This window comes from Phoxinus phoxinus (genome assembly GCF_949152265.1).
Source record: "Phoxinus phoxinus genome assembly, chromosome: 8".
NCBI classification, from domain to species: Eukaryota; Metazoa; Chordata; class Actinopteri; order Cypriniformes; family Leuciscidae; genus Phoxinus; species Phoxinus phoxinus.
This window is the reverse complement of record NC_136883.1, coordinates 34,139,578-34,153,345: the sequence shown is the minus strand read 5'-3', so window position 1 is coordinate 34,153,345 and position 13,768 is coordinate 34,139,578. Positions and strand designations below refer to the sequence as shown.

Sequence of the window (13,768 nt, the reverse complement as noted above, 5' to 3'; positions counted from 1 at the left end):
TCTGAGGGTGCCAAAACATCGAAAGATTGAGAAAATCTCCTTTAAAGTTGTGCATTTATGTTCACGATTGTGCTGTATTCACTCACAAAAATAAATGTTTTATATATTTACGGTAGGAAATTTACAAAATATCTTCATGGAACATGATCTTTCCTTAATATCCTAATGATTTTTGGCATAAAAGAAAAAGAGATCATTTTGACCCATACCCTATTGCCACAAATATACCCGTGCGACATGTGACTGGTTTTGTGATCCAGGGTCACACATATTAGTGAAATCAGCACAGAGCTGAATCAGAAGTGCTGAAAGGAGAAGCTCTGAGTAACTCTAGTCTCGCTAAACCAAGACCCTTCACTCTATACACCGGAAACTCAAACCTCCTGCTCATGGAGGAAACAACAGCCGTTTCACCGCATCACTTTCCTGTGGGTGTACAGCTTAAGGACGAGTGAAAAGTAAAATGGAGAGCTTCCTTCAATTATTTTTAGTTGTGAATAGGTCCATCTTCCTCTCTCGCAAACCAGATAAACAATTCTCATGAGCGAGGACAAACCGCCTCAGGAATGGGTACAAGCATCAAAGAGCATATTTGTGAACATGAGCATATATGGAAGTATATCAATGTTTACATTTCTCATATCATCCATGATATGCTGGATCACTGTATGTTGTGCACCAACTGCAGATCTAATTTCAATGGAAAAAGCTCTGTGTACAAGTACCAGCAAAACAAGAACTATTGGCACCTTTTTAAGCTTTACATGCTTTATAGTAATAGCAGTGATCCGAAGATTGAACATACAATGTGACATTTTTATCAGATAATATAACAGTGAGGACAAACATAGTATTTAAAGGGGTCATGACATGGATTTTTTTTTTTATTTTAATTTTAATGTTCCTTCAGGTTATAAAGTTAATAATTTTTTTTGCACAATATATATATATATATATATATATGGAAATATGATTATTTTCAACCTTCATTGTGACTCTCTGTATGAAAAGATAAATGTTTAAGGGGCAATATTACCATATTATTCTACTGTATTGTCTTAATTATAAACACGCTGATTTGTCGCACAAACAGTTTTACAGTTTACTGCACTTTGATATATTCTTCTCGTTATTTCCCCAGAACGCCTAATAAATCGCAAGTCTCGCACATTTACAGAAAACACTTTACTTCTGAGTTGAAAAATAAGATGGATAAGGACAAGGAATTTTTAAGCTATGAAACTTGCAGGATGTTTTAATGGTACAATGGTGTCTTATATGTCAAAAGATCAAGGCAAATTTAATTTCTTATGTCATGACCCCTTTAAAGGGGTTCATAAATGGCATTTATTTTTATTTTGTAATGTTTCCTGAGGTATTTTTGCATTTAAAAACTGTTATCATTTAGAAATAAAAGCCATTTTAAACCAGTGATGTGATTGGGTAACTTTTCATATGAGGAACTCTTTTGAAAACTTTTAGTATGTTTTTACTATTACAGCTTCCAAGATGAACTAATCATGAAAATGTTGATTACAGCATTATATTTACATCTACTCCCATTGCATAAAAAGTTACAGTGCTGAGCTTTTCCAGGAAGTCATGTGATGATATATTTGGTCGGAAACGGGTCATATTGCCAGCTTGGTTAAAAAAAACAAAACAAAAAAACTCCTGTTTTTGGAGTAACAGATGTTTTGAGCTCTGAAACTTATTGTATGTTTTAATAGCACCTTCACCTCTTATATTCAAAAATGCATGACCCCCTTAAAAAAAACTTATTGTATATGTAAAAATATAATGGTGATAAATAATATATATTTTTGCCCTTATGGCAAATGGATATTTTAAATGGGGGGGGGGGGGGGGGGGGGGGGGCTGATATGCATGTCAAACATAGCAGGTAAAAAAAGATCCTAATCATGATACGCATAATTTAGTTTTGCTGCTGTAGTGCAAAGATTATTTTAAGTGGCATGAGTTTCAGGGGGAAAGATATGCATTTTAAAACTTCAGATAGTCAATTTTCCACTGAAGTGAGACATGCGAGTCATGATGACAGATGGTTTCTTCAATAAAAGGTTTATACAACAGGTCCTTTGACATAATCATTTAATTTGAAATAGCCATGTATTATAATCTTACCGTCTAAGGTTGAGTAAAATGTAGTCAAATTTTTACTCACATTTTGGCAAGTGTTTATTTTGGACTGGATTTTAGTAAAACCCTACTAATGGTAACACACTATTCAAAAAGGAGCATGTAAAATTGAGGCTAAATGAGCCTATTACTGCAACAATCTCAAGCAGATTGCATTGTTGTTTTTTTACTGCTCCTAACTGCTCACTGACGATACATGAACATCTGTTTCACTGCAACAACAGCAAGTAAAGTAAAGTCTGCAAGTCATGGAACTTGGATAAGGAAAAGGACGTGATATACAAATACTGACCTTTGACCTGTGCACCTCTCCATCATCATCCTCTCCCCCGACGCCCAGGATCTTGCGAGTCTTGAGTCGGCTCACCAGATCGCTCTGACTGTGTTTCTTCATCAGAGGCGGATGAGGTTTAGAAGCCATTCCAGAAGTCTACCGAGGAGAAGAGGAGTGAGAGAACAAGATGAGATCTGATTTGTCACTTCATGCTCATGCATGTACTCGTTTGCACTGGGAATGGAGTTCTCATTCTTCTTCTAACAAGACAAGATCTTTTCTATGCGTAATCCTCTTGCGCACCAGGCTGTCCTGACATACCAGTGAACCCTATATGAGGCAATGGATTACTCAAGAGAATAAATTATATTTTGCTCTCAAAAGGCAGTAAAACATCATCACATGAGGTGTAACAAGTCTTGACAAGATCCTCGGTTCCTGTGGCACATTTGCAGTCAAATTGGGCACAGTACCAAATCAGCATATTATAATGATTTCTGAAGGATTATGGACTGATTTCTGAAGGATCATGGACCGGAGTAATGGCTGAAAATTTAGCTTTGCTATCACAGTAAAAAAAAAAACATGTTAAAATATTTTTTAATAGTAATATTGTGAACTATTATTACAATTTAAAATTACTGTTTTCTGTTTTTACTATATTTTTTCATCAATTAAATGCAGCCTTGTTGAGCATAAGAGACTCAAAATATATACATATACAAGTATTACAAGACTGGACCATCTGAACAATAGTGAAATACTGTTAATTTCGCTAACAAAAACTATGAAATGTTTGTTGACATGCTTTTTTCCCCCATGACTAAGATGAGATGATGACAAGATGACAATACGGTAATTAAACAATAACTGTGACATGCAATATCTTTGGCGAAAAAAGACGAGACTACATGTAATAAAAATAAAAACGTTTTCATAAATATGTCTTTATATTGACATTTCTATATCGACATCCCATTGACATTTCTCAAAATACCTTCTTTTATATTCAAAAAGAAAGCCATACATGTTTGAAACGACATGAGGGAGAGTAAATGATGACATACTTTTCTTTTTTAAGTGAACTACTCTTTTTATACCCATTTAAGTAAGGGATAATGTAGAGCGAGGCGGTTGTTATAACGAATACACAGGCTGATCAGGACCCCGACGCTTATTGCATGGCTACCTACCAAATAAATCAATAATTTCCCACAAAATATTGATTTTAAAAGGAGTTTATTGATTTAAAAACGATTGTATTGCTTCCGCTAAAGAACACCGTGTCTATGGCAACGCTCTGTTTTTCATGGCAGAGGTGTGTTATCAAGAAATAACAGACCACATTCTACATTAGAATTCAACCAAGCCATGTAATAAATCCCAATAATCACACGCATTATTTATGCATATGTAATTGCAGTGTAAATATATCTGAATACCAATTATATGCAGCTTCTGAAAAAAGAAAATCATGGCCATTGTAGCCCAAAATGTGTAATAAATTCTGTTGAATCAAATAAAATAAAAAAATCTGAAGCCACTTGTAATGTCTATTTGATGCTTTTCTCATTTAACACAATAATGACTTTAAATTATCTTTTGGAGGTAATTTCTCAGCCAAATTTGATGTGCGATTAATTAAGATTAATTAGTCGACACATGTAATTAATTTTGTGTGTATGATAGTGACAGTGAATCCTTATGAGGCAAAGGATTACTCAAGGGAATTAATTATATTTTCCTATCAAAAAGGCAGTAAAAAGACATCACGTGAGAGAATATATGTTTTGACAAGCTCCTTAGTTCCTGCTGCACGTTTGCGGTCAATTCGGGCACAGCACTTCTATAGAGAACATGCACTCTAAAAAATGCTGGGTTGTTTCAAACCAATTTTGGGTCAAATATGGACAAACCCCAAACGTTGGGTTAAAAATGTAATTTAAAAATGTAACCCAACGGCTGGGTTTGTCCATATTTGACCCACAATTGGGTTGAAACAACCCAGCATTTTTTAGAGTGTGGATATGAACGTCCTGAGGACACAATGCAACTTTATATCTCGCAATTGTGGATTTATTTCCCATGTCTGCAATGTTATTTGGACATTACTTTTCACATTTGTGATATGCGAGACCTTTAAATAGGTTTGTTCCCCAGTGATGTAGTTTTTGTAGAAAAAGGACATTTGAATGTCAGATGTAGACAGCATGTTCTGCTTGGTCTGCAGGAACATGATATCTCAGGTGACTTGTGAGTATAGAAGGACTGTGTTTCAGTGTGTGTACTCCAGTCACCTGCTCTTGTGTACTGGACAGCAGAGGTACAGACGGCGAGTGCTCCCTCAGCAGAGGGAGAGAGGACTCCGGCGTCACAATCGATTACGAAAAGGATGAGATGTGTCTGAGGCTCCAGCACTACTGAGCCTGAAGATGTTCAAGAAGCTGCAAGAGCAAAAACAGGGCTGGATTTTAAGAGTATAGTCATAACCAGTGTGCTCTTCAGACAGCAGTGTATAAGCACATAAAAAAGCAAAACAGTATTCATTTCAGTACTAATGAAGATGTCATTAGACCAGTATATATATAAAAAAAAAAAATTGGAATTAAATGATAGATGAATGCACTGATGAATGAATCAGTCGCTGCAACACATTGCAATCATTTTTGGTCACTCAGTCCAAGACTGATGAAACCTACCAAAACATACAGATGAAACTTAATAAATCATAGATATACAGACTACTCATTTAAAGATAGAACATGCAATTTAAATGCTGTGAATAATAAAAGGTATGAATAATATAATAATTAATAAAGGTATCCATATGAACGGCACTGTTTACAACTGTATACACACAGTATGTACAATATACAGTAAATAACTTAAATATATAATAATAATAATTCGTTACATTTATATAGCGCTTTATCTGAGACCTCAAAGCGCTTTACATAGAAGGGGGGAATCTCCTCAACCACCACCAATGTGCAGCATCCACTTGGATGATGCGACGGCAGCCATATTGCGCCAGAACGCCCACCACACACCAGCTTACTGGTGGAGAGGAGACAGTGATGAAGCCAATTAGTTTATGGGGATGATTAGGAGGCCATGATGGACAGAGGCCAAGGGGCAAATTTGGCCAGGATGCCGGGGTTACACCCCTACTCTTTTTCGAAGGACATCCTGGGATTTTTAATGACCACAGAGAGTCAGGACCTCGGTTTAACGTCTCATCCGAAGGGCGGGGTTTATGTAAATTTTAGGGTTAGTGATGTCACTAACCCGGGAGGAAGCTTGTGTAGTCCCTACCAGCAGTTTGTTGTAGTCCATAAAAAACAATTTCTTTAAAAGAAAATCTTCCTTTGCTTTGAACTTTGAGCGTTGTAACTTTGCAGATGTTGTTTTTGCTCAAACAGCAACATTACACACTAACTAAAGTTAGAAAAGTGAAATCATAATCAACCACCCCTTTAAGCTGCAACTGTTTTCAAAATAGGATGAGAATGATTTCTGAAGGATCATGTCACACTGAAGAGAGTGTTGCAATATTTGAAGCATGTGCAATAATTTCTAATGTTAATGAGCACGAAAAACAGTTAAAACTTTAAACCTTTTTCCAATAAAGATCTGTAAAGCTTATTTGGATTTTACAATCTGAATTAATGAGCACAGATTCTCTTTTATAAGTTTGCCCTGTTGCCGTCAGCAACGACTCTAGCGAGCATTTCACAGTTTGATCATGTCCTACAGATTACTAACTACTGATCACACAGCAAGACCTTCTAAACGCTGGGCTGCTCATAACTGATCATAGCATTACATCCTACAGATGAAGGGCAACAGAATGTCAACTTGTGGCGATACTTTGTGACTGAGGACTTGAGTAGACACACTAATAACGCAACAATAGTCACACCAATGCTGCCAACTGTGCTGAACTGGTGATGGCAATGAATCATTAATTGCTTTACGGAGCGATTCTGCCTGTGTGTGAATCTAGCATCACAGATAAGAGGCAGGCAATGGGCCATGCTGCCTTCAATCAATGTGCAGCGAATCACATAAACGAGCCAGGCGATGCCATTCAAATGCGTGTTTCCAATGCGTTTCTTGACACGAGGCTGCTGGAGTGATGCTGATGCAGTTGCCTAGCAACCCCTCGGATTGCGCATTTGGCACCCTCCCTCATTATCGAAAGTATTCTGTGACGAGGCTCTGTTCGTCTTGACAACTCACCCCATTGTTATTCTTCTGGCGGTCAAATCAAGCCTTTGACGCAAGTTAAAGATCTCGCGGCCATGTGCGAGTTTTATCGTCTGGCTTTGTCAGGTTAAAGGCTCCATGTGATGCTGAGTTTTTAAAGTGTGGCTGCTGTATATAGAAGTCTGAAGCTACAGATGGAAAGATGAAGAAAAGGCTTCATTGTTCATTTCAAAAATCATCCAGACAGTCCCGAGAAGACTTCAGCATTAGGTGGTGAGTTTATAAAGGAGAAATGAAATATTAATGGACTTGCTAAACAGCAACACACTGCAACTGCAGGACAAACTGGGCAAGAATGTGCTTGTGTGAGCATCAGTATGTTGGGATATTAAACATGTATACAATATGACAATGAGGATGATCATGATAGCATGTGATCTGAATGGAATATTATAACTTCAATCACGTCATGGACAACTTCATCAATAATCTAGGATAACTCATGTTATAAATAAATGAGTTTACTTAATATTAGAACTGCCAGTTAAGCCGAATGAATGAAACAAGAAAGCAATCATCATTAGCATGAATTAGCCCTCTGGTGCTACATAAAATTGCCTGTGTGAGTTCAAAAAACTAACTGAAATAAAATAATAATAAGCAAAAATAGATAATTGTTTTCGTAATTAATAAGCTTAATTCCACTGCGCTACTTCATTTTTTAATATAAACGCGCGCTAGACGGACATGTTGCACTTTTTCAGCGTCTCGCGCATGACACTATGTTCTAAAAGCGTGGAACAAGTTCAAATAAGTTCAGCTTTTAAAAGACGCGTACGCATCTCGAGACCTTGCACTTTTTCCTCATTCCACTGACCTCGCTTTTTCAAAGCAAAAACGCTTTCTGTGGGAACCAAGAAGCAGAAATGGCCAAATAAGTATTTCCATCATGTCTAGACCTTGTATGCAAATACAGTTGCACCTTAATTCCAGGTAAGATAACCATCTAAAAACTTAATAATAAACAAGATACCACACATATTAGACAGGATACCACACTCAGCAGAAAACTGAAAAAAAAAAAACAAATAGCATGTCTAGCCCACAAATAGACGTAGATTTTAAGAGTAGAAGTCAACTAAATGTCATGAAAATAAGTATAATTGTGAGTATATGACATTAAAGGATACAATAGATGAAAAGCATTAATAGATCAATACAAGAATAATATGTTTGAAAGGATTAATCATAGAAATAACCATAAAAGAATAATCATACACGTTTATTTTTATTTCTTATACACCACGTTTAACAAGATTTAATCTATAATATGAATGAGTTTAAATGAATAATTTTTACTTTTATAATTTTAAGCTGCATTTATTTGGTTCTTTGTTCAATCTCAAACGATTATTTTTTATTATTATTAAGAAGTTTGCACAAAAGTTAGCTGTAAACTGCAAACATTAAACTTTGCTGAAACTAAATGTCTAACTGGAAGTGTTCTGTTAACTAAATATAGGCCTACTAAATATATATAAAACTAAATATATAAAAAACTAAATAGAAATGTGTTCACAAAATACAAACTAACAAAACCATTAATGAAACGAACTAAAACTGAAATTGATAGGAAATTTGAAAATGATATAAAATAAAAATATGGAATTAATACACACTTACATATTTAATTAATAACAATTAATATGTGAACTAATATATTAACCAGACAGACTCTTCATTAGTTGCTAATAAGGCAATCATTAATGAATAGCTTAGATAATAATTAGTAATACATTAATTCAGCATTATCTGTGCATTAGTTAAGCATGAATTAATGCTTATTAGTACACCCTTATTGTAAAGTGTTACCGATCTACCCTTACTGTTCTGTTAATAACCCTCTGTCGATCCGACTGTCTGTGGGCGGGGATACAAAAATCCAGAAGTATAATCTGTAGTTTTCACGAAAGCCCTGGAGCTGTCAAAACAAAGTCATCCGGCAGACTCCCTGACAAATGGACGTGAATTTCTCGGTAACGCTTTAATACATCACTGCTAGTGATGCAAATATTATTGAAAATAAATAAATAAAATACTAAAACCTGTATATAAAACCTAGCTGAAAAATACATGCATAATTAATTTGTTAAATCTGAGATTAGCAAGGCAACCTTTGTTAGAAAATCCATTAATCATTTTCAAGAAGCAAAGTGACTACATCAGTCTCGAAGCGTGCTCTTCCGTAGGATCTGTGGCTTATTGACTTTGCACTCAATTATAATCCATCTCCAGAGTAGAATCACAACTCTTAATAAGTACACACCTCAAATAAAGACTGTGCAAAGGCTCAATGGCATTCGTCACCCATGACAACATCTTAATTAAAAAGTCTTTTATCAAAGCACAGTCTAAATGCATTTTATACACAATATAATTGAAATCTGCGCAAACAGCTACAACCCGATGTACGGTTGCTGGTCCATTAGTCCTAAACACTGGGACAAAGCATGATGCTTTTATTTCCTGAAAGTCTCTGTCAGACATAGTCGTGCCTCTGATTTGGGTGTTCAGTCTTGCAAATGCATCTCTCATTGCTCAGTGAGATCATGTTCTCCATTAACATTACAGCTCAAATGATTTTAGATTAAGATTACAAGGCCATGGTCGACGCTAACACACTTTCTGAAAGAAAAAGAAAGAAAAAGAAAGAATTGCATCTCTTATATTTCTAATATATATATATTTTTTATTAGTGCCTTATTGTTTAGTGGATCCTAAAAGCATGTCATTTTTGTTTTTACTTTAGTTTTTTAAATTATTAAACTTAATGACATTTCAGTACAAATTCATCGTTTCTTTTGGCTGATCAGAGTCAGGGTGGCTGATACTAGCAATACATTTTCAATGTGTGATTTAAAATGCGTTTCTGTTAATATTAACACATTTAAATAAGTATTTTAATTTAAAAAAATTACTTTCACTTGGTAATATGTCTGATACTCCCATTAATCAGGGTTCCTTCACATTTTCTATTTCAAAATGCCATACTTATCCAGACTCAAATATCCAGACATATTATCCACATATTTAACATAAATGGATCATACAACATTATTTTCAGAATTATGTTTGGTATATACAGTCATCTGTAAAAAAAAAAATGTTTTCTTGAAGTGATAGCATGCGCTAAATAGTATGAAACCACAAATATTTTTCCATACTTGGTTTTCTTTTTTCCATATGCCTCTGGTCATTCAATGTAAAATCAGGTTCTGGAAGCGAAACCAGTTGAGAACCATCATCAGATTACACCCAGAGTCCATTGGGTTGCTCCAACAATAATTGCTGGCATCATGTCATCCTCTTGACAAAGGCATGGTGTGTGTGAGAAAAGGGCAAATAAGCTGCAGGCTAAAAAGAACCGGCCTCTAATTGACAGCCTGTGACAACATGACAAAAACAAAGCAAGGAATCTCCTCCTAAAGCGAACCAGCGGCTGGACGAGCACAAGCCGGCACAGAAGTTATTAAACCCGGTGCCACACAAATGTCAAACCGAGCTTTTCAGTTCATTTACTTCTCTGGAGCCCCGCACATGACATGTGGTCAAAAATATATATACCGTGGCCACGATTTAAAGGTCCCGGTTTTCCTGTGTTTTTGAAGCTTTGATTGTGTTTACAGTGTGCAATATAACATGTGTTCATGTTTCGCGTGTAAAAAAACTGTATTTTTCACAAAATTTACTTGTATACCGCTGTTTTCACAGTCCTAAAAACGAGCTGATGACTTCCTTGTTCTATGAAGTCCCTCCTTCAGAAATATGTAACGAGTTCTGATTGTGCCAGCGGTTCCTGTGTTGTGATTGGACAGCAGCTTAGTGCACGTTGCCCGGAAAGGTCACGCCTCTTACCATAACGTGGAGATGCATGCGCTCAGTGTTATTGTAAACATGGCCAAACAAAGGTGATTTGACTCCAGGATGAAAATAACAGCGTCTCGACGACATGGCGACAAACACACTCTACAAACGCAACTCTTCCTCTTCTCTGTAGGAGAGCAACAAGACCACACACCCTTTTTTGTGTATTCCTGTGTGCGGAGGTTAGTCAAAAAACTGTTCTAGTGACGTCATTAAAGCAGGAAGTAGAGGATGTAGTCCAAACCGGCCGTTCGCTGTAGGCTTTGAAAGGGGACTTCTGTTAAATCAAATATCTCGCTTGGCATTGAACTTTGAGCTTTATAATTGTACAGGTATTATTTATGCTCTAACAGCAAACATTACACACTAGCTAAAGTTTAAAAAATGGGATCACGAAGAACAGGACCTTTAAATAATTCATTCCCTCATTTTAGTAATTTGTGGCCATGTTGAACTAATTCATTCCCTCGTTTTGATTTAACTTAAACAAGGAAATTAATTATTAGAACGTGGCCCAATTTAATCATTTGGCATGTTCTTTTTGTTCTTCACTTAGGGGTACAAAGAAGTTTGGTATAAATGTTAGTGAACACTTGGATGATTTGTAAATATGTGCTGTGAGTTTCCCTTCAATAACAAAATGACAGAAAGCATCTGATCATAGAGACGTAGATACCGACCAAGGTGGGGTTGCACAAGTTCTTACTTGAATTGGAACAAAGTCCACACTATAGAGGCTAGTTAGTTTGTAATTAACTCTGTACTTTATACGGTTGCACCATTTGTTCTTAAGGCTAACGTAGCTAGTAGGTCGTAAGCTCTCAGTTAAGTAATGCGTAGTCACATAAAATCACATATACCTTCAATGATCCAATAGCAGCCTTCAAATACATGAGAAGAGGTTGTTAAAATGCTGTGAATTTCAGTTTATCCTTCCTTCTAACTTCCTTTGCCGGTAAAAATAAGCTTCCGTAAAATACAATACTACTCAATAGGGGTGTAACGGTACGTGTATTCGTACCGAACCGTTTCGGTACAGGGCTTTCGGTTCGGTGCACGTGTGTACCGAATGACTGAATGCAATATTTTGTGTGCGGAACATAGGTACATTTTCGTGTTTCCACACGAACATATTAAGTGGCGGAAGTCTCCGCGTTCAGCGCAAATCCCGCCCTGCAGCTGATTCTAAAGTTTTACCAGTGTTTTACCCGTCGTCACTGTAACCTAAACCAATGAAATAGACTGCAGGGCGAAAAAAAGCTTTTTTCGCTCTGCGTGCGCCGCCGCACTCTCCGTTCCGTGTGTGTGTGTGTGTGTGTGTCGGCCCGCTGCGCTCTCTGCTCAATGTTCGAGTCCGTGTTTGCGCTGCGCGTTCTGCTCTGTCGTTAACCCTTGTGCATTGTTCAAATTCCCATCCTTTCGTTATGTTCGTGGCTGAAAACAGCCACTACTTTAAACTGCTGTAAAAATTGATCAGATAAATATTTTTTTGCCATTTTTTTTGCATAAATCTATTAATCAACATCAGTCCTGTTCAAAACTACTAAATTTTTAAAAAAAAATCAAGATTTTAACTCTTTAATTGCCAAATTCATAAATTATGTCACTGATTTGGGAGGGGAAAAAACACAAAATTACTTATTTTCAATATAAAATGTGATTGTGGACTGGATTTTTTTTTACCTTTTATCACAGTCTTGGACATGTCAAAGATTAGAAACAACATTGGTTTTGATGCATTGTTAGTTTTTGTGCAGCATCAGATTTTAACTTTTTCTCCCTCATTTACTGTTTGTGGCTGTTTTTGCCCCATTGACTTCCATTATAACCACAATTTTTGATTGCAAAGCCATGACACCATAAAATCATGCATTTTTGATTGTTGGTGGTTTTCCCTGTTGGGAAGAGGTAAAATTTGTAATTTTTACTGATGATAACCAGGTGGCACCATTAACCCTTTATATAGGCCTGTGCAAAAAAAAGCTTAGTTTCTGGCTTTTACATGGAGTCATATGGAGTATAATAGCATAATAAAGTGTGTGTGTGTGTGTGTGTGTGTGTGTGTGTGTGTGTGTGTGTGTGTGTGTGTGTGTGTGTGTGTGTGTGTGTGTGTGTGTGTGTGTGTGTGTGTGTGTGTGTGTGTGTGTGTGTGTGTGTGTGTGTGTGTGTGTGTGTGTGTGTGTGTGAGAGAGAGAGAGAGAGAACTCACCTTGATGCGTCTGAGAAAATCAAAATATGCACCTCAGCTCTCAGAACTACATGGAGTAAACAAAAACAAAGTAAGTGTATTTATGCATCTGCCTTTTGATAATGAGAAATGCAGACTAAACAAAAACTAAGCAAGTGGATTTAAACACTTGCATGCAAGCCTGCTGGTCATTTGATGGTGAGAAGAGCAGCAAGCAACATGAGAAAGGGCTTGACTTGTAGTGAAGTTCTAGAGATGATCATGCAGCCGGACCCCTCCAGCGAGCTGCAGGATGTATTGTCTTCTCCCTCTGACACCACAGACTCAGGAGAGGCAGACCATTATTTGGATGTGGCACCCTCATCATCCTCTCTAGCTTCCACTGAAGGCGAGGAGGATTCGGAGGATCCTGGGTCTGGGTGGATTGGGAGAAACGGCGAAGTGTGGTTTTCCACCAACGCGGAGACAACTCCCTTTCTTCAGCCTGCCAGAGGCATGACTTCATGGCCGACGCGCTATGCCATCGCAAGGGTCCAGAACATCGATTCTGTGTTCAATCTGTTTTTTTACGGGCGCCGCACAATGAGAAACTGGACCGGGGTGGACTCCACAGATCTCCGTGCCTACATGGGGCTACGGATTTTGGCCGGCGTCTACAGGTCCAGAGGGGAGTCCACACGTTGCCTGTGGGATGATCGCAGTGGTCGTGCGATTTTTAGAGCCACCATGTCCCTCTCAAGATTCAAGAAATCAGCAGAGCTCTGCGTTTTGGAGGTTGGTCATGCTAACAATGAGGTCAATCATCTCGTCGGCCCTGGAGTCGACTCTGGCAGGCTGAAGAAAGGGAGTTGTCTCCGCGTTGGTGGAAAACCACACTTCGCCGTTTCTCCCAATCCACCCAGACCCAGGATCCTCCGAATCCTCCTCGCCTTCAGTGGAAGCTAGAGAGGATGATGAGAGTGCCACATCCAAATCAGGATCTGCCTCTCCTGAGTCTGTGGTGTCAGAGGGAG

The 13,768-nt window shown here is 37.5% G+C and overlaps 1 protein-coding gene across 2 annotated transcripts in view; it reads right to left on the bottom strand.

Annotated features, from left to right (window-relative positions):
• The window catches only part of tp53i11b (tumor protein p53 inducible protein 11b), a 62,372-nt gene that overhangs the window by 14,676 nt on the left and 33,928 nt on the right, over positions 1–13,768 (bottom strand). For both annotated transcript variants that reach the window (XM_079621894.1, XM_079621895.1), the window contains exons 2-3: positions 4,732–4,878; positions 2,453–2,590 (exon numbers count right to left, since the gene is read on the bottom strand). In XM_079621894.1, coding sequence (XP_079478020.1) covers positions 2,453–2,581 — 129 coding nt within the window. In that variant the 5' untranslated portion in view covers positions 2,582–2,590; positions 4,732–4,878. The remainder of the gene's footprint in view (positions 1–2,452; positions 2,591–4,731; positions 4,879–13,768) is intronic.